This window comes from Macaca thibetana, chromosome 2 (assembly GCF_024542745.1).
Source record: "Macaca thibetana thibetana isolate TM-01 chromosome 2, ASM2454274v1, whole genome shotgun sequence".
In the NCBI taxonomy this organism is placed as follows: domain Eukaryota; kingdom Metazoa; phylum Chordata; class Mammalia; order Primates; family Cercopithecidae; genus Macaca; species Macaca thibetana.
The window spans coordinates 92,202,887-92,224,856 of record NC_065579.1 but is presented as its reverse complement, the minus strand read 5'-3'; the positions used below and the strand labels follow the sequence as shown (position 1 = coordinate 92,224,856).

The following is a 21,970-nucleotide window of genomic DNA, read 5'->3' as shown; positions in this document are numbered from 1 at the left end:
CAGCACTTTGGGAGGCCGAGACGGGCGGATCACGAGGGCAGGAGATCGAGACCATCCTGGCTAACACGGTGAAACCCCGTCTCTACTAAAAAATACAAAAAACTAGCCGGGCGAGGTGGCAGGCGTCTGTAGTCCCAGCTACTCGGGAGGCTGAGGCAGGAGAACGGCGTAAACCCGGGAGGCAGAGCTTGCAGTGAGCCGAGATCTGGCCACTGCACTCCAGCCTGGGCGACAGAGCGAGACTCCATCTCATAAATAAATAAATAAATAAATAAAAACTAGTTTCCCTTGCTGAGCACTGACTATATACTTAAAACTATTCTGGGTATCACAATGCATAAAAGAAGTACAATACAATCCCCGTATGGTTACATTTTAATGTCACAGAACATCTTACAGCTGTTGCTTGGAACTTCCTTTTCTTCTTCCTTTCCCTAGCCTTTGAAGAAGCTAATGCTGCTTGGGGGTTGTTCTATATCTTATATCAACTATCAGAATAAAAGTTTAAAAGGCCAGAGCGTTTTAAAGGATATTCCTTTTGACCCAGGAATCACAATTCCATGGTATTATTTTAAGGGAACAGAGAAGTAAGCATTGTTTGTAACAATAAAAAACAGGAAACAAGGTAATTAGCAAATATCAGAGAACAGTTAATAAACTGTGGTCTATTCAACAGAATACTATACACATATTATAAATGATACTGATCCATACTTACAGACACAGAAACAGTTCTATGATAAATGATTAAATGAAAAGAGCAAGCATCTGATTACATTATCATAAAAATACAAATATATTCAAATGTTCACTCTGAAAGGTTATATATTAAATGTTAATCTCAGAGTAAGAATATTGTAACTTTTTTCTTTCTACTTATCCAGACTTTATAAATTTTACAATGAATATTATTTATTAATGAAGAAATCATAAACCTTTTTTTAAAAAAGAAATAAATCAAAAACTTCAAGTTATTTCCCATTGTAATGTGAATATATACAAGTATATCTCTCCATTTCAGAAGTATGAGATGTGCATACCAGGAGTTCATCCATGCTAGTTTGACATTTCTCAAGGTTTATCCGTTTGATTGCCACTTTCTCCTTTTTAGGGGCACAATAAGCTGCTTGGACCACAGCAGTTGCTCCACTCCCTAAAAACAAATACACAAAAGAGTAAATAAGTAGATGAATATATAAGAACATGACATTTCTAATTCCCATACAATTTAAACAAGAGTAATCCTTACCTTGTTCCTACAGTGCCTAAAAGATACAGAAAAACACTCTAAAGAGTGTCAGTTAAAACAAAAGCCTCAACCATTTCATATGTATTACCAATAAATACCAGTGCAAAAAAAATTTCAAAACTGCTAGTATTCGAGTTCCAGGATACAATGGCATAGGCTCACATTTCCTCACTCTTCCCCTCCAAATACAACTAAATAGCCTAAAAATAATTCAACAATCAAAAGAGGACTCTGAAAGGTGGAAAGAAAGAGAGAGGCAGACTAGTTAGGGATCTAAAGACTTCAAGAAAACACCACAGTAAGTTCACTGGGTTTTCCCTTTATCTCCCAAATATCCCAGACTGGACACCAGAGAGGCTTGTAAACTGGAACAAACACCACGAATGGATGGATTAGGCAGATACAGACAAATAAATAAATGAGAAAACTCTGCTGTCTCTGGCCAACAGTCTATGAAAGGGGCAGCTCAGCAGAGACCTAGTGGAGAGATACATTTTCCAGTCCCCACCCAGGACAGTGGTGAACCCAATCCACCCCAACATCAGCAGGGTCTCCACACTATGCTTCAAACAGTAGCAGGCCAGATTCAGCACAGTGCCAGTCAGGTGTCTGCCCCACAAACGTGGCAATGTCAAGCCAATCTGCCCTTAGCAGCAGCAGAGCCAGGGCCCCACATCCACAGGTCAGCCCAGGCAGCTGCAGAGATAGAACGGGAGTTCTAGAGGTGCCAGAAGAATAAAACAGAAAAAAAACAGCATTGCAAGAGATCTGAAAACTGAATTACCATAGGATTACAGCTCACAAAAATAGGACAGGAGCTATACACTAAACTTAAATAGGGTAACTGCCTATTAAAAGAGAAGAATTAAATAGGATCAAGAGTCTCAGCCAGGTGCAGTGGCATGCACCTGTAATCCTAGCTAATCAGGAGGCTGAGGCAAGAGGATCATCTAAGGCCAGGACTTAGAGACCAGCCTGGGAACATAGCAAGACCCTTTCTCATTAAAGAAAAACAAAACAAGTCTCCTAACATAATAACCTAAATGTCCAAGGTACAATTAAAAAAAAAAAAATGACCTCTCATACCAAGAACCAGGAAAAGCACACTTAAATGAGAAAAGAAAAAAGACGACCATACGATCATACTGATGCCAACACCAAGATAAATCAGATGTTGGAATTTAAAATTCTGATAAGAATTTTAAAGCAGCCATCATAAAAGTGCTTCTACAAACAACTACAAAATCTCTTGAAACAGGCCGGGCGCGGTGGCTCACGCCTATAATCCCAGCACTTTGGGAGGCCGAGGTGGGCGGAACACAAGGTCAGGAGCTCGAGACCATCCTGGCCAACATGGGTAAAACCCCATCTCTACTAAAAATACAAAAATTAGCTGGGCGTGGTGGTGCGCACTTATAGTCCTAGCTACTTGGGAGGCCGAGGTGGGAGATCACTTGAGCCTGGGTAGCAGAGGCTGCAGTGAACCAAGAACAGGCCACTGCGCTCCAGCCTGGGAGACACAGTGATACTCCGTCTCAAAAAAAAAAAAAAAAAGTTGGAGTTATACAGACATGAGCCAGGGAGCAAATACTGACATATGCTTAAAAACACTGTTTTCATTATGAAAACATACTAAGTGACGCCAGGCACAAAAATCCATATATAGTATGATTCCAATTATATGAAATACCAAGATTATAAAAATCCATTGAAGCAGAAAGTAGATTAGTGGTTACCAGGGTCTGGAGGGAAGGAGAAACGGGGAGTACAGCTAATGAGTACAGTTGACCCATGAAAAATGTGAATTTGAACTGCATGAGTCCACTTACATAAAGAATTTTTCCAGTCAGGAACAGTGTTTCACGCCTGTAATCCCAGCACTTCAGGAGGCTAAGGCTGGCGGATCACTTGAAACCAGAGTTCGAGACCAGGCTGGCCAACATGGCAGAACCCTGCCTTTACTAAAAATACAAAAATTAGGCTGGGCGCAGTGGTATGCCTGTAATTCCAACACTTTGGGAAGCTGAGGTGGGCAGATCATAGTGGGTCAGGAGATCAACACCATCTGGCCAACACAGTGAAACCCTGTCTCTACTAAAAATACAAAAATTAGCCAGGCATGGTGGCACGCACCTGCCGTCCCTGTTACTTGGGAGGGTGAGGCAGGAAAATCACCTGAACCCGGAAGGCGGAGGTTACAGTGAGCTGAGATTGCACCACTGCCCTCCAGCCTGGGCAACAGAGCAAAACTCTATTTCAAAAAAAAAGATTATTTCCAATCAAATGCAGATGGAAAATACAGTATTCACAGGATGAGAAACTCACATATATGGAGGGCTGACTTTTCACACAATGAGGGTTCTGCAGGACTAACTGCAGGACTTAAGTATGCATGAATTTGGGATTCCTGGAACCAGCTGCCCACATATACTGAGGGACAACTGTACACTGTTTCTTTTGGAGTTATGAAAACATTCTGGAATTAATGGTGATGGTTGTACGACTCTGTAAGGATGCTGAATTGTACACTTTAAAAGGGTAAATTTTATGGTGTGTGAATTGTATCTCAATAAAGCTGTTATAGGCCAGAAATAATGGCTCATGCCTGTAATCCTAACACTTTGGGAGGCCAAGGTGAGAGGACTGCTTGAGTTCAGGAATTCGAGACTAGCATGGGCAACATAGCAAGACCCTGTCTATGAAAAATTTTAAAATTAGCCAGGCCAGGGGCGGGATGTGAGTCCAGCACTTTGGGAGGCCAAAGTGGATGGATCGTTTGAGCCCAGGAGTTCAAGACCAGCCTGGGCAACATAGTGGGACTCCGTCCCTACAAAAATACAAAATTTAGCCAGGCGTGGTGGTGCACATGTGTAGTCCCAGCTACTAGGGAGACTGAGGTAGGAGGATCGCCTGAGCCTGGGAGGTTGAGGCTGCAGTGAGCTGTGGTCATGCCACTGCACTCCAGCCTAGGTGATAAAACAGGACCCTGTCTCAAAAAAAAAAAAAAAAAAAAAAAAAAAAAAAAAAGCCACGTGTGGTGGTGCACGTCTGTAGTCCCACCTAGTCTGGAGCCTGAGGTAGGGAGGATCACTTGAGCCTGGGAGTTTGAGGCTGCAGTGGGCCATAATCACACCACTGCACTCCAGCCTGAATGACACAGAGAGACCCCATCTCGAAAGTAAAAGAAAATAAAGCTGTTATTTAAAAATATTTTCAAGTGTGCCAACACATTTCTAATACTAATGTGCTACAAACATTAAAAATTTAACATGAGGCCAGTGTGGTGGCTCCTGCCCATAGACCTAGCACTTTGGGAGGTCAAGGCAGGCAGATCACTTGAGCTCAGGAGTTTGAGACCAGCCTGGGCCACATGGCAAAACCTCATCTCTACAAAAAAAAAAAAAAATAGCTGGATACGGTGATGCAGGCCTGTAGTCCCAGCTACTTGGGAGGCTGAGGCAGAAGAATCGCTTGAACCCAGGAGGCAGAGGTTGCAGTGAGCTGAGACCGCCCCACTGCACTCCGCCTGGGTGACAGAGCAAGACTCTGTCTCCAAAATATATATATATATGTATGTGTATATATATGTATACATGTGTGTATATATGATTTACACATATAACTATATAATTCGACAGAATTTGTATTTGTTACATTTAAATCCATTTGAAAATCTCTCAATAAAGCCACACAAACACAACCATAGGCAACACCAACATGGATAAATCCAAATCACAGTTCTGACAAACTAAGTAAAAACTCTGCACACAGCTGGGCGCAATGGCTCACACCCGTAATAACAGCACTTTGGGAGGCCGAGGCGGGCGGCTCACTTGAGCCAAGGAGTTTGAAACCAGCCTGGCCAACATGGTGAATCCCCGTCTCTATTAAAACAATACAAAAACTAGCTGGGTGTCGTCACACACGTCTGTACTGCCCGTTATTCAGGAAGCCGAGACACAAGAATTACTTGAAGCTGGGAGGCAGAGGTTGCAGTGAGCTGAGATTGCACCACTGCCCTCCAGCCTGGGCAACAGAATAAGGCTCTGTCTCAAAAACCAAACAAACAAGTAATGGCACCAAACTCACAAAATGCAAAATTTAAAATAAAATCTAATATTTAAGAACACACTTCTGGCGGTGGTGGCTCACATGTATAATCTCAGCACTTTGGGAAGCTGAAGCAGGAGGACCATTTGGGGCCAGGAGTTCGAGACCAGCCTGGGCAACACAGTAAGACCCCGTCTCTAAAATGAAAAATAAAAATATTAGCCGGGTGTGGTGGTGCACACCTGTAGTCCCAGCTACTTGGGAGGCTGAGGTGGAAGATTGCATGGGCCCAGGAGGTCAATGCTGCAGTGAGCCATGTTCACACCACTACACTCCAGCCTGGGTGACAGAGTGAGACCTTGCCAAAAATAAAAATAAAAAATAAAAAAAGACAGAGAAAGAAAGGAAATAAAAAAGAAAAGAAAAAAGCATATTTAGCATTCAATAACGTCATCCCATAGTGTACACAAACAACTTTGACAACAGTTTAGGAACACTAACTTTTACTTGATAAAAATCATCCAACAGGCTGCTACTGAAATAGTCTGCAGTTGATCTGCTTCTTGGTTGAGCTCCCTTTGTTATGTGTATAAAACAGAGAGGCAGAATGGTAGTGCTTGCCATTAAGTTCCATCCCTCTCACATCCTATCCTCTTAATTATTTCTGCATAGAAGCCCTGAAGAAAGTTTAACTGCTTTCTCTTGCCTTCAGTGAGAGGCCACTGGCTGACTCTTGGAAACACCAGGGAATAGGAGAAGTAAGCTAATCATGCTGGTCACAAATCTACAAGAAAGGCATTTCTCAAGTCACAGGAGACATAACATGGCATCTGCAAAGTACCTTTGGTCCCAGATAACAGACATCTTCTAATATGTAAATGTGTTCACTGATTCTTTACAATATCTTTACAAATGTACTATCCAGTGGTATTCTTTTTAACCAGTATTAGTTCTCAAACCAGCTATTCTACCCCTGGATAATCTAACACTGATTGATTTATCTTATATATACGAAACCTGAAATATATTAATAGCATGCCCTATGTAAACCAAAACCATGCTGGGGTTAAAAATGTAGATAAATGTTTGATTTTAACTTTAGTTATTATTTTCTAGTCATCAGTAAACACAATCAATTTCACTAATAACAAAATACCAAACATACATATTAGCAATCATAACTGTTTAGATACTAAAGTATCTTTCTTTCACTTAAAGATTTATTCACTTAATGAACAAATCTCACGAGCAAGATATTACGCTCTGGTGTGATTTAACAAATGGTCAAATGACAAGATGCTAATGTTTCCCACACCCATTGATAAAAAGAAACTTGCAGGCTCCAGTTCTTCTATGCTAACAGTCACTTTCATCCATCTTCATATTATCTTCCCAAAATAAATGTTAAAATAATCTTCAGCAATTGAAAAATATTTTAAGGTTCTAACATAAAAGATTTTGGTAACACGGTAAAAACTCACTACTTTCAACACTAATTCAGAATAATCAATGATGTTCTCTCATTAGAAAAAAATTTACTTCATAGAAAATAGCAATTAATAATGTAGATAAGATATGGAAGAATATCTAAAAGTTTTATCATAATTATTTTAACTATTTTCCAATATTTTGCAATAATCTAATAATATAGAAGGATTAAAGATACAAATAAAAAAATTTCATCTCTTCTTCAAAGCAGGGTTCCTTAATACAGTTTTTTAACAATTTACTGGGTTTACCATCATTTTTATCGATGTAAATAGGATCAAATAGAAAATATCAGTATACACTGCACACAACAACAACAGAAGTTATTTGTAAAACTGTTACTTCAGCATAAATATTCATACATACGGGTAAAAGGTATCTGTTAGGAATGGTTTAGTCTGCTATAACAGGATGTTTTAGAAAAAAAAGATTTTAAAAAGAACAAAAGGAATGGTTTAGTCAAAGTGTGATAGCTACTTCCCTAATGCCCTTGACTAAGCAGTGGCCTAATCTGAATACTAATACCATGGAAAATTTTACACAATTTGCAATAAAACAACATAATTCAGCCTTTCACTATTTCACATTGGCACACATCCTCAATGCCCCATCCTGCATCCTCACTTCTTCCACTCTTCTGTCCTCTCCTAGTTAGTTCTTTAACTGCAACCAATGTTAGCATACATCACACAGCAGAATAAATTAACGTGCGGAAAATATGGATGAACCTTCTCTTTAAATCTTTCAAACTAAGTAACTCTACTTCTTGAGACAGAGAAGGATCTGCCCAAGCATGAGCAGGACTAAGAAAAAATTTCAGTCTCTCTCCGCTTTACGAGACTTAGAAATTTGAGAGAGAACCCGGCCAGGCACAGTGGCTCCTGCCTGTAGTCTCAGTGCTTTGGGAGGCCAAGTCAGGCGGATCACTTGAGCTGAGAAGTTTGAGACCAGCCTGGCCAACATGGTAAAACCTACAAAATCTACAAAAACTACAAAAATTAGCTGGGCGTGGTGGCACACACCTGTAGTTCCAGCCACTTGGGAAGCTAAAGTGGGAGGATGGCTGGAACCTGAGAGGCAGAGGTTGCAGTGAGCCATGATCACGCTGCTGCACTCCAGTCTGGGCAACAGAGCGAGACCCCACCTCAAAAATAATTTTTTTTAAAAAAAGAGAGAGATAATTAAAAATAGATATTCCTGTGAGGATAAAAATGAATTAAATGAATCAAATCAAATGAACACATTTTCCCCAAAATTGTGTCCAGCCATCACTATAATAGGCTTATAGTCTAAAGATTTTAAAGTATATTTTAGTAAGGTTTTGCATTCACTAAAGAAAAGCACTAGCCCAGGCTGTTTGTTTTGAAAGATGACTAAAGCATTGTCACCTGAACCATGCAAAACATCAGAATTTACAATTTTGTTAACCCCTTTTCTAAATAAGGTCTCTTGTCAGAGTCATATTGAAAATTAACTAGCAAAACAGCTGTAAGAATAGTCATCATCATAAAAATCATGCTATTCTGTCCATACAAAGATGAAAATAAAGACACACTGCCATATGCTTCAAGTAATTATTCAAGCAGCCTGATGGTTTTGCAATGAATCATCACTCGCTCTCCTGTTCACTCTGGTGATCTCCCATCTGAGCGGATGACAACTCCATTCTTCTAGATGCTCTAGCCAAAAATCTTGGAATCATCCCATCTTCCCTTTCTCTCACATCTAATCCAACGGCAAATCCTCTAACTTCAAAAAATATGCTATATCCAGAATCTGACCTCTTCTCACCATCTCCACTACTACTTCTCTCCCCTGGATAATCTCCTTCCACCCTTGTACCCTTATAAAACGATTCTTCATATTGCAGCCTGAGGTGTTTGTTTGTTTGTTTTTGAGACAGTGTCTCATTCTGTTACCCAGGCTGGAGTGCAGTGGCACGATCTCGGCTCACTGCAACCTCTGTCACCCAAGTTCAAGTGATTCTTATGCCTCAACCTCCCAAGTAGCTGGGATTACAGACATGCACCACCAAACCCAGCTAATTTTTGTATTTTTAGTAGAGATGGGGTTTCACCATGTTGGCTAGCCTGGTCTCAAATTCCTGGAATCATGGGATCCACCCGCCTGTCTCCCAAAGTGCTGGGATTACAGACGAGGCACCTCGCCCGGCCTGCAGCCTGAGTTTTAAAATGTAAGTCAGGTCATGTTAAATCTCTGTTCAAAACCCTGCAACGATTTTCAATCTTACGCAAAGCAGAAGCTAAGTTCCTACAATAACTTACAACCTGACAATCAGGACCACGCATCCATACCACCTTACTTTTCTAACCTCTTCACCTATCTGTCTCTTCACCTTCTGATACACTCTGCTCTAGCTGCCCTCACACCTCCTTAGCATTCCTTAATCCCATCGGCATGCTTCTACTTCAGAACCTTTGTTCTTGTTGTCCTCTGCTTGGAACAAACTTTCTGCAGATAACCACATCATTCACTTCTTCACCTTCTTTGGGTCTTTCCTCAACTGTCACCTTCTCAGAGAAGTTTTCCCTGACCTAAAACTGAAACCCCACCTCCATCCCTAGCAGTCTCTAACTGCTTTCCTGCTTTTTCTTCTTCTTTAGAGTTTCTAGATTGTAAACTCTGTAAAAGCAGGCATTTTTTGTGTTTGCTTCACTGTTTTATCTCCAGCATCCAGAACAGTGCCTGGTACATAACAGGAGTTCAATATTTGCTGAATGAATTAATCAAATAGTGGGGTATATTTTCAAGGAAAAAAAAAATCCTGTTTGGGGCAGAACAAACACAGAAATAGCCCAGTCTTCATGGGTGTTATTTCATTGTCACCATCATGTACATTAACATTCACTGAGCATCCATTCTGTGTGCCAAGTCTATGCTGAGTACTTTCTTTACTTACATTTCTTCTTTTCATCTAATCATTACAATAATCCCATGCGATAGGTTCATGGTCTTACAAGGCAATGTAAGTAAAGCAATGTAATTAAGGTAAAACTTAGGTCATACAGTTAGTTAGGCAGAGTAGGGCCTAGAAATAAGAACTACCTGAGTTTCAACACTTTGCTCTTAATTGGTAGGCATCTGCCTCTTCAGATTAAAGCTAACATTTATTAATTGAATTTTATGCATCAGGTTAAATTATTTACTTGCAATACCCTATTTAACTATTTTCATCAAAAAAAAGAAAAAATGAGGCCAATATTTTTAGTTGCTTAGCCAACATACAATTTCCCCTTCTTTAGTAAGAGAATCCTGACCTATTTTGTTTGAAGTAATAATGTGTCCAGCTAAAGCTTCATTTCCCAGCTTCCCTTGCAAATGACCAAATTATATAGTTCAGGCCAGTAAAATAGACGTGGAAGTCACTGAGAAAGGAATCCAGGAAAGAAAGTCTTTTGAAAGAGAGCCAACTCAGCTTCATGTGTCTTTGTCCTTTTGCCATATTCTTCTGGACTAGAACACAAGCATGAGTCTAGAGGTGGAACAACCATCTTCCAACTATGAGAAGGAGAGTCACCTGCTAAGTGTGGTGGCATGAAAAAAAAATAGGAGCCTGGGTGCCTGACAGCACCTAGGCTGCCACCTCCAGTCTTCTTGTTATATAAGGGGGGAAAAAGATTTTATTAAGGCACTATTATTTCTATTTTCCCCACATGCAGAGAAATGTAAGCCCTATTTGATACAACACTATGAGGTTGTTGGCCCAATGCTGGCCTCATAGAAAATGTCACCTTAGCTGAGTCTTCCAATAAGTGGAAAAATACACTATTAAGCACCACTCTATTGAAAGCATGAAGTCCTTCACATTTATGGAGGCGCTAAAGGTAAGGCCCTGGAATCTGTATTTGAAAACCACAACTTTAGACTCAAAATGTGTGGCTAGTAAACAATTAATGAAAATAAAAAGGGAAAGTCAAGAATAGAAATATATTGCACTGCCTTCACCAAAGTGTCAAAGCTAGGTGAATCACACCTTAAACCTAGTATGAAGTTTTCAATTTTCTAATCTGAGGTAAATAGTAAATACTCATTGAGACCTTTCACAATGCAGAGCAATAAAAGCTAACTGGCACAGCCCTCTCTGCCATTATATTGTATTATTAGCAATATCATGGTTACAGTTATACTACCATGTCCAACATAAATCCCTAAATCCATCTAAACCTGAATGAGGCCTGGACTAAGAAAAAAAAAAAAAAAGATGCAAAAATAAAATAAAATAAATGCAATAATATTCCAATAAGCATTAAAAACAGATTCAAAATATTGTTAAGTGTTACAAGATTTCACATCACATAGGATTTCATATTTCATGGCAATACCAAAAGTTGGGAAATACGAGGACAAAGAGAAAGGGTAAAAAAAGGTCAGAGATAATAACAACTATCATTTTATACAAGCTAAACACTTCCCACAAATAATCACACTCAACCTATATAACAACCCCAATGACAGAGGTGCTATTCTCCCCAGTATACAAAAAGCTGACATGGAAACTAATTACATAATTTGTCTAAGATCACATAACTAGTAAGAGGCAATGCCAGGATTTGAATCTGGGTCAGTCTAACCCCAAAGCCCAAATTGTTACAGCTGCTTCAACACATGCCAAATACAGTATAACACATGCTGAGAAATTCTAATCTAAGACTAAGGGCTCAAAAATACTGAAATTCTAATCTAAGACTAAGGGCTCAAAAATACTGAAATTCTAATCTAAGACTAAGGGCTCAAAAATACTGAAAGATCAATGATTAATTGTGAGAACGACACTAACATCTTTTACACATAATCATACTTAAAGAACTTCAAATCTTGCCAAAGCATGCTTAAGGCGATACGATTCTTTTTTAAAAAAAAAAAAAAAAAAAAAAAAGCCCTTTGAATTTTCAGTCTATAGGCTTTTAATGTGTTCCTAGGAGGAGATTCTGTTCTCTGTAGGACTTTACCAGACAGACGAAGAACAAAACAGAATGTGAGAAACAATCCCATAAATAGTATAGTGCTAAGAAGCAAATGTGAAAAAAATTACAGTTCAAATAAACATATTACAGTTCAAATAAATGTACGTGTTTTGATGGAGATGACACCATTACACTGATTTCTCTAGAAAAAATCCTTTGAAAACAAAATTTAAAGGATCCCAAAACCTTTTTTCTAGATTTTAATCATTTGTTTCCTGAAAAAGTTGAGTGTAACCTGAAATCGCAAAGATTCATTTTGAAGACCACAGCTTATTACAAATTACTATGTACCAAACTTTTTGGTATGGAAGCAAAGTTAGAATAAGAATACAACGCTTTACTGAAACTTGCTGCTTGTACTAGGCTGTAGATCAAGGAAAAAAATTTTTTTCTCCCTGTTGGGAAAATGGAGAGAGGCTGTAAGGAGTAGACTGGAAGGATGTGACAGGTGTGGAATATCTATCAGATTTTTTTCACTCTAAGGATAGATACTTCCCTTGGCCAGGCACAGTGCTTCATACCTGTAAATCCCAACACTTTAGGAGGCTAAGGTGGGAGGATCGCTTGAGCCCAGAAGTAGAGACCAGCCTGGACAACATATGAGACCCTGTCTCTACAAAAAATAAAACTATGAGGTGGGCATGGTGGCACGTGCTTGTAGTCCAGCTACTAGGGAGGCCAAGGCAAGAGGATCACTCAAGCCAGGAGTTCGTACAGTGAGACAGTGAGCTGTGATCGCATTCCAGCCTGGGTGACAGAGTGAGACACTGTCTCAAAAAAAAAAGCAGGGGAGATATTCCCCTTAATCTGTGAGACAATGTCCCCCATCTTCCAGTTTATATCCAAGAACCAATGTAGATACAGGAACAAGGATCCTGAATTAGGCTACAGGAGACATAGATGCCAGTATTGGCTCTGCCTCTAATTAGCTATATGGCTTTAGGTAGTCATTTTACCTTTCTGTCTCTGTGTCTTCAACTGTAAAACAGTTGTAGATGGTTGTAGTAAGGTGGTTCACCTTTCTTCACACCATACACAAAAATTAACTCAATATGTTTCAGAGGCTTAAATGCAAGAGCTAAAACTAACACTTAAAAGAAACCATAGGATAAAAAAATCTTCACAATGCTGGGTTAGTAAAGATTTCTTAGATATAACACCAAAGGCAAAATAAATAAAAGAAAAAAAGTGATAAACATCAAAATTCAAAACTTTTGTACTTTAAAAGACACCATTAAGTAAATGAAAGAGGTCAAGCGCGGGGGCTCACACCTGTAACCCCAACACTTTGGGAGGCTAAAAATACAAAAAATTAGCTGGGTGTGGTGGCACACACGTGTAATCCCACCTACTCGGGAGGCTGAGACAGGAGAATTGCTTGAACCCAGGAAGCAGAGGTTGCAGTGAGCTAAGATCATGGCACTACACTCCAGCCTGGGCGACAGAGCAAGACTGCAACTCAAAAAAAAAAAAAAAAAGTTAAAATTAAAGAAGGCTAGGCACAGTGGCTCATGCCTGTAATCCCAGCACTTTGGAAGGCTGAGGCAGGCGGATCGCTTGAGCCCAGGAATTTGAGATCATCCTGGGAAATGTGGTGAAACTCGGTCTCTACAAAAAACACAAAAATTAGCCAAACGTGGCGGCGTGCACCTGTAGTCCCATCTACCAGGGAGGCAGGGGTGGGAGGATCATTTGAGCCCAGGAGGTGGAGGTTGCAGTGAATTTGAGATCATCCTGGGAAATGTGGCGAAACTCGGTGTCTACAAAAGACACAAAAATTAGCCAAACATGGTGTCGTGCATCTGTAGTGCCAGCTACCAGGGAGGCAGGGATGGGAGGATCACTTGAGGCCAGGAGGTGGAGGTTGTAGTGAGCCCTGATCATGCCACTGCACTCCACCTTAGGTGACAGAGTAAGACTCAAAAAAAAAAAAAAGGAAATGAAAAGAAAAAAAAAACTACAGATGGGAAAATATTTAAATTAAATCATATATCAGATGAAGGACACATACCCAAAATGAATACACATATCCACACTTCTATAACTCAAAAAAAAAAAAAAACAGCCAGGCACAGTGGCTCACCCCTGTAATCCCAGCACTTTGGGAGGCCAAGGCAGGTGGATCACCAGAGGTCAGGAGTTTGAGATCAGCCTGCCCAACATGGTGAAACCCCATCGCTACTAAAAACACAAAAATTAGCTGGGCATGGTGGCGAGCACCTATAATCCCAGCTACTCAGGAGGCTGAGACAGGAGAATTGCTTGAACCCAAGAGGTAGAAGTTGCAGTGAGCTGAGATCTCACCACTGTACTCCAGCCTGGGCAACAGAGCAAGACTCCATCTCAAAAAAAAAAAAAGAAAAGAAAAAAGAAAACAAACAACCCAATGGGCAGTCCAACTGGACAAAAGATTTGAACAGATATTTCACCAAAGAAGATCTATGAAAGCCTAATAAAATAAGCACATGAAAGGATGTTCATCATCATTAGTTATTAGGGCAATGCAAATCCAAACCACAATGAGATACCACTTCATAACCACTAGGGTGGTTACACGCAAAAAGACAACAAATGTAGAGAAATGAGAACTCTTATAATTACTAGTAGGAACATAATGGTACAGTTACTTTGAAAAACAGTTTGGCAGTTTCTTAAACAGTTAAATTTGTGATACAACCCAGCAATTCCACTCCTGGGTATACATCCAAGGAAAACGAAACATATTCATGGGATGACTTGATGTGAATACTCAAAGCAGCCTTATTCCAAACAGCCAAAAAGCAGAAACAATCCAATGCCCATTAACTGGTGTCCAATAAAAAGGAACCATGTACTACATGGCAGATGGATGAACCTCAAAAAGCATTATGGGAAGTAAAAGAAGCCAAACGCAAAGGACCACATATTATATGATTACATTTACATGAAATGTCCAGAAAGGGCAAATCTATAGAGACAGAAAGTATATTTTGCCTGGGGCTGGGGGTGGGAACAGGGAGTGACTGCAAATGGACATGAGGCATCTTTCTGGAATGATGGAAATGTTCTAAAATTGGATTGTGGTGATGACTGAACAATTATGTAAATTTACTAAAAGATTATTGAATTGTACATTTTAATCGGTAAATCTTATGGTATGTAAATTATATCTCAAATTTGTTTTTTTCAAATGAAAAAATATTTATGCTAAGTGAAAGAAACCAAACATGAAAGACCACATGTTATATGATCCCATTTATACAAATGTCCAAAAAAGGCAAGTCTATAGAGACAAAAAGTAGATTTATGGTTGCCTAAGGCTGGGGGTGGAAAAAGGGATTAACTGTAAGAAAGCACAAGAGATCTCATGGGGATGTTGGAAATACTCTAAAACTGGATTATCGTGAAGACAGTTGTACAACACAGGGAATTTACTAAAAATCACTAAACGTTACACTTAAAATGGGTGAATTTTATATTAAATTATACCTCAGTAAAGCTGTTTTAAATCCATGAAAGATGGTCAAATCACACTGGAGTTCATAACCTTTTAAAAACCATGGACCACTTTGTGAATGTGAGGAACACTAACCCTATCCAGAAGACTGAGAGGCTACCTTTTGCCCACTCACAGACATCCTAAGGGTCTGAGGACACCAAATTAACAAATCACCAAATCTCTAGCGCCTTTGTAACTCTGAAATTCTTTGCCATCTTAACACCAAAGGCTTTGAGAATGACTACAACCACCCTCTTCACCCTAGAAAGATGGACACACTACCAGAAAAAAAATAAAAATAAAAACTCTTCTTTTAAAATGATGATAGGGAACCTCATCTTTACTTCTCTGACATCATTTTAGAATCTTCCATTTAATCCTTTCCTTCAATATGAAACTCTGACTGGCGGAACCAGAAGCAATCAGTTCAGACCGGGAACCAGCTGTCTTTAGAACCAACAAATACACGTCAAAGACCCAATAAATACGTAGCAAGCACACAGGCCCATGAAGTGGCTTAAGCAAAGATGTGATGTCTTTATTTAGTCCAGGTTTTTTTGTTTTGTTTTGTTTTTGTTTTTCCTACACAAACCAATACTGCTTTAAGCCCAGATTGTCTTACAACAAGAGGCAAGTAAAAAAAAATTTTTTTCACAAAGTTTTTTTTAAACCCACAGTGAAATAAACACCGACACTCCCAAGGCAGCTAAGAAATCTTCAGTTGGTCTTTGTTATAAAACTAATTTTAGGGCAGGATGCTGGCAAAGTAGACAATTCTCCTTCCTCCAATACACAGGTGTCTGCTCATGTCAGTTTGATTGAGCCTGTATAGCTAAACCCACCCCCTTTTGATTTCCAAGGTCACTGGGTTATTGTTGTCCAACAAATACTCCCCTCATCCCCAGGCCCCAGCCTCCTCCCAATCCCTAGGCTTCTGTGAGAATTACAATCTATGTTTGTGCAAGTTTTGGTCTCTGCCAACTGGGATTCCTGGACCCCCTTCAAATCTTTTCACACACCAGCCCAATTTATTGGATCACGTCAAGGCACTATTTGAGGGCCTCCAGTGATACATAAAATTCCAAAATCTGTAGCAAGGCTGAGAAGATCCCTAAGCTCTGGCTCCTCCCTTCCCTCTCTATCCTTGCCAGCCTTCCTTCAGGTCCTAAAACATACCAAGCTTTTCCCCTACTCAAGGCCACTGCATCTCCTCATCCCTCTGTAAGGAAAAATCTTCCTGAGGCTCTTAATCCTCACTTCTCATCCTTCAGGGCTCAATTGAAATGTCATCGCCTCAGAAAAAGAATTTTCCTTGAAATCACCCTAACTAGATCTCCAGGTTATTCTCTATCAGAACATCTTGTTTATCTCCTTCATGGCACTTGCCAAAACCTCTTCTTTTTAATTCCACCCCCCCCCCCCCCACACCACCAAGGACGGAGTCTCGCTCTGTCGCTCAGGCTGGAGTGCTATGGTGCGATCTCGGCTCGCTGCAACCTCCGCCTCCAGGGTTTAAGGATTCTTCTGCCTCAGCCTCCCGGGTAGCTGGGACTACAGGCGAGCCCCACCACATCCAACTAATTTTTGTATTTTTAGTAGAGACGGGCTTTCACCATATTGGCCAGGCTGGTCTCAATCTCCTGACCTCGTGACCCGCACGCCTCGGCCTCCCAAAGTGCTGGGATTACAGGCGTGAGCCACCACGCCCGGCCCTTTTTAATTCTTTTTGTCTACTTATTTAATGTCTGCCTCCTCGACTAGAAAGTCACTTGAAAGGAGTCAGAAGCTGAGTCTCTGTTGCTCAGCGTGGTTCCTGCAGCTTCACCTGGAGGATCCCCAGCTCGCCCCAGCACGGACCAGGAGGAAAAAACTAAAGCAGAAATCGATGGCTGTGCCCACAACTTCAAGATCCCATTTCTCACACAGCCTCGGTAAGGCCTGCCCCACACCTGCACTTTCTTTCTCTACAAGACACATGGGTCGCTCCTGTCCACACATCGGAGAATGCTGTACACAAATCTCTCCTGAGCCCCCTCAAGCCCCACCCCACGCCGCCTCACAGGCGCGCGCCTCAAAACCCCCTTCCCGTCTCACACGCGCTCGACACAAGCGTCCCACGAATTCCTGTGAGGGCTGCGCTCCCCGAGCTTCCGCGGATCCCCACGTTCCCGCGTCCCCCTCCGCGGCGCCTGCTCTCACCGATCACCTCCTGCAGCTCGTAATCGTCCCTGTTGATGGACCAGGGCAGGGCGCTCGAGTCCTCGGACATGACGGCGGCAGCGGCTCGCGGTCCTCCCTCAAACTCGCTGACCTCGCTCGTCTCCTCGCCGCGCGTCTCCCCACCCCCAACAGCCGCCGCCGCGCCCCCACCAATCGTCTCGGAACAGCCACGGGTCGGACGGCGCCAGGGCGCGGGGTCACCGCGCGGCAGAGCGGCGGGGTCTCAGAGCTCCGGCAGACCTCGCCTCCTGCTCCTCCGCGTCCGGCACTGCCCGGCCCAGCCCACGTCCTGTCCTCGGCCTCCGCAGCAGCAGCGACAGAAGCTTTCCCTGGGCCCAGCCCCTCTGTCCCGCCCTCCACCCCAGCCCCACGCACGGGCCAAACTTTCCCTTCTCCCTCCACCTGCCGACACGCAGCGCGCTGACGTCACCGCGCTGGTCACGCCCTACCTCGGGCTCGCCTCCGGCCGCCATCTACAGTGTGGCTGGATACAAAGTGAGCGAGCTAGAAACCCAAGAAGGCGGGAGTTGGCGGTGAAAGGGAAGAAATGTTTAGGTAGAGGTTCATCGAAGGCATCGAAAAGCCGTAGGAGAGCCTCAGGTAGCACAGAGGCAGTAGCCACACTAAGCATGGCGACCAAAGCGCAGCAAAGTAGAGGGGGCGGAGCCACTTCTAGCGCCTGGGGCACGTTGCTGGCTCCGTCGTCGCATTCATTGGTTTGTTTGAGAAGGAATCAGAAAAGCAATGGGTGTGGGTAGACGTCAGTCATAAGCTGGTCCCGCCTCCAGGCTCTTAGAGCGCTTCTCCGTGTTAGGGCTGCAGCCCTTCAAGAGCCCCATTACCCCGCTCGTCTTACCACTTCCTCTGGAGTGACGTCACGGCGTAACCGTCACACCCTCGAGACGTGCGAAAGCCTCCACGGGGTGTGGAGAAGCCCTGAGGGAGCGGCTGGGTGGGGTAGCCTTCGGGTGTGGACCACTGCCAACTAGGATAAAAGGCCTTGGGCCACCGGTCGGAGTGAAACTGGAAGTTTGCCTGGTGACATTTTTTTTCAAGGCGGTCGTTCTTTCTAAGGCATGCTGTGGCGCTGTCTCTCGCGGTTCCCTCCTGCATTGGGCGGGTTCTGTCCATTAGCAACTTTAGATCTGCAGCTCAAGCACCTGCCTTGAGGGCCTCGGAAGGCTTTTTCCCCCCGAACAGGGCTTGGGCTATTAAACAAGTCAGATCGACCCACAGATTTGGGGGTTGTCTCACGAGCCTTGGCTTTTGTCACCCCCACTGAACAGTTTTCTCAGTTTGACTACGTAGTGCCGTTGGAGAAATTAGCGAGCTGAAGACAACACGCTTGGTAAATTGGATTTTAAAAAATAAAGAGCATCTGACAGGAATAGGGCTAGGTGCGAAACTGTTCTAGGTTGGACGCATTTCAGTCCAATGGCAGTTATTAAGGAAGAGACCTTAGGCCGGGTGCAGTGGCTCATCCCAGCACTTTGGGAGGCCGAGGCGGGCGGATCACCTGAGGTCAGGAGTTCGAGACCATCCTGACCAACATGGTGAAACCCCGTCTCTACTAAAATACAAAAATTAGCCAGGCATGGTGGTACGCGCCTGTAATCCCAGCTACTAGGGAGACTGAGGCAGGAGAATCGCTTGAACCTGGGAGGCAGAGGTTGCAGTGACCCGAGAGCATGCCGCATGCCACTGCACTCCAGTAGCCGACAGACCGAGACTCCGTCTAAAAAAAAAAAGAAAAAAAAGGCTGGGTGCAGTGGCTCACGCCTGTAATCTCAGCACTTTGAGAAGCCGGGGGGTCGGGGCGGGGTTGGGGGGGGTGGGTGGATCACAAGGTCAGGGGTTCAAGACCAGCCTGGCCAATATGGTGAAACCCCGTCTCTACTAAAAAAATACAAAAAATTAGCCGGGCGTGGCAGCGCGGGACTATTCGGGAGGCTGACGCAGGAGAATGGCTTGAACCCAGGAAGCGGAAGTTGCAGTGAACGTTGATCGTGCCACTGCACTCCAGACTGGGCAACAGAGCCAGACTCCGTCTCCAAAAAAAAAAAAAAAAAAAAAATCCTTTCCTGCAAGCCATTGGAAATTCAGGGGTTTTTTTTTGTTTTGTTCTGTTTTTTTGTGGGAGACGGAGTCTCGCTCTGTTGCACAGGCTGGAGTGCAGTGGCATGATTTCGGCTCATTGCAACCTCCACATCCCATGTTCAAGTGATCCTCCTGCCTCAGCCTCCCCAGTAGCTGGGACTACAGGTGCGTGCCACCACGCCCAGCTAATTTTTGTATTTTTAGTAGAGACAGGGTTTCACCATATTGGCCAGGCTGGTCTCGAACTCCTGACCCTGTGATCCACCCACCTCGGCTTCTCAAAGTGCTGAGATTACAAGGGTGAGCCACCGCGCCCAGACTTTTTTTTTTTTTTTTTTTTTGAGACGAAACCTCGGTCTGTCGCCCAAGCTAGAGTGCAGTGGTACTATCTCGGCTCACTGCAACCTCTGCCTCCCAGGTTCAAGCGATTCTCCTGCCTCAGCCTCCTGAGTAGCTGGGATTACAGGCACCTGCCACCATGCCTGGCTAATTTTTGTATTTTTAGTAGAGGCGGGTTTCACCATGTTGGTCAGGCTGGGGAAGTTTAGGTCTTAAGCTTGAGCTACACCAATTCTCCTCTCCTTGCTGGGAGTCCTGCCTGTCTACTGCAGCAAAACCTGTGTGGCAATCTGGCGTTACTGCACTGGGCAAGTAGATCTTAGTTTGGTTCTAAAACACCTCCAAGCACTGGAAGCTCTGTGTGAGCTCTGCTGTGGGAGGTCCAACTGACCATGAAACCAGTCAACTAGAAGCTACTAGTGGGTTTCCACCTAGTTGGTAGGATTGGAGAATGTTTCATGAAGAAGGAAGCGTTTGTACCAGACCTTGCAAAGTTAACATGATTTCAATAGATGCACATTTAGAGGATAGAATAGTCCAGGCCCAGCAAAGGTGCCACAGTTCCAGAAAGCATAGCACAGGCCTTGCTGTAAGTGGTTTCAGCCATTACTACTGACACTTTCTTTACCGTATGTTCTGCCTTTTTCTTTTTGCAGGGAGGAGAGGGATGGGATCAAATGTATCAGAAAGGAGCTAAATCTGATGGTATTAGCTTCAAAGTTTGCACCAATAGAAAGGTCTACAAATCAGAAATCCTTAACTTGGGGTTGTTAAGCTGTATGACCCATGGACATACTTCAGTTTTGTTTTTTGTTTTTTGTTTTTCTCCCTGGCACAGTGGCTCAAACCTGTAATCCCAGCATTTTGGGAGGCCCAGGCAGGTGAATCACGTGAGGTCAGGAGTTCGAAACCAGCCTGGCCAACACGGTAAAATCCCATCTCTACTAAAAATACAAAAATTAGCCAGGCATGGTGGCTGGCACCTGTAATCCCAACTACTCAGGAGATTGAGGCAGGAGAATCGCTTGAACCAAGGAGGCAGAGGTTGTAGTGAGCCAAGATCATGCCACTGCACTCCAACCTCAGCAAAAGAGTGTGAGACTCCATCTCAAAAAAGAAATTATATATATATATAATATATAAAAAATAGGTATAGAAATATAATAGGATATACTTCAGGGAGAGATTTTGGCAACCTTCCTCCTTTCTTCCCCTTCCCCAGTGAAAAGGAGCTGCTAATCTAACAGTGAAAATTCGAGATGTTAATTGGCCCATGTTCTTGGCAGGCAGGGTCACCAATGGATTTTGTTCTGCCTCTTCCACAAGCATAGCTTGATGGATTAGTTGAGCCAGAACCAGCTCTGCAGATCTGTTCATTTCATTTATCCTGTCTCCTTGATTTTCTCCATGTAGCCTGATAGAGGTTGGGATTCTGTGATTTTAATATGCAAGGAATTGGCAGCTCTTTGAGGTCAGAATCCAAACCTCAACCTCATTCTCAGCCTGTTGAGTACCTTCCATGTGAAAGAGAGTATTGTCATAAACACTGAGTATAAAGTGGTGACCAAAGCAGACTCAGTTTCTGTTTTCAGGGAACAGTCTCGTAGAAAACAGTAAGCAACTAAGCAAATCGTGTAGGAAAAGGCAAGTATACTGTGACAGAGAATAGTTAGGAAGCCAGCCATGTGGTGAGTACAGTTGACCCTTGAACAACACAGGTTTGGACTATGGGGTCTACTCGTAATAATACATGGATTTTCTTCTGTTTCTGCTACCCCAAGACAGCAAGACCAACCAGCCACTCCTTTTCCTCCTTGTCCTCAGTCTACTCAATGCGAAGACAATGAGAAGCCCTTTGTGATGATCCACGTCCACCTAATGAGTAGTAAATATATTTTCTCTTCCTTAGATTTTTAAAATTTTCTTTTCTGTAGCTTTATTGTAAGAATACAGTATATAATACATGTAACTACAAAATATGTGTTAATCTAGTTTATGTTATCAGTAAGACTTCCGATCAACAGTAGGCTATTAGTAATTAAGTTTTGGAGGACCCAAAGTTAT

General features: G+C 42.7%; 1 protein-coding gene across 1 annotated transcript in view; it reads right to left on the bottom strand.

Moving 5' to 3' along the window:
- Positions 1-17,872, bottom strand: part of OXSR1 (oxidative stress responsive kinase 1) — a 93,974-nt gene extending 76,102 nt beyond the window's left edge. The window contains exons 1-2 of the mRNA XM_050780322.1: positions 17,450-17,872; positions 1,041-1,153 (exon numbers count right to left, since the gene is read on the bottom strand). Of these exons, the coding sequence (XP_050636279.1) occupies positions 1,041-1,153; positions 17,450-17,519 (183 nt within the window). The 5' untranslated portion in view covers positions 17,520-17,872. The remainder of the gene's footprint in view (positions 1-1,040; positions 1,154-17,449) is intronic.
- Between the last annotated feature and the right edge of the window lie 4,098 nt (positions 17,873-21,970).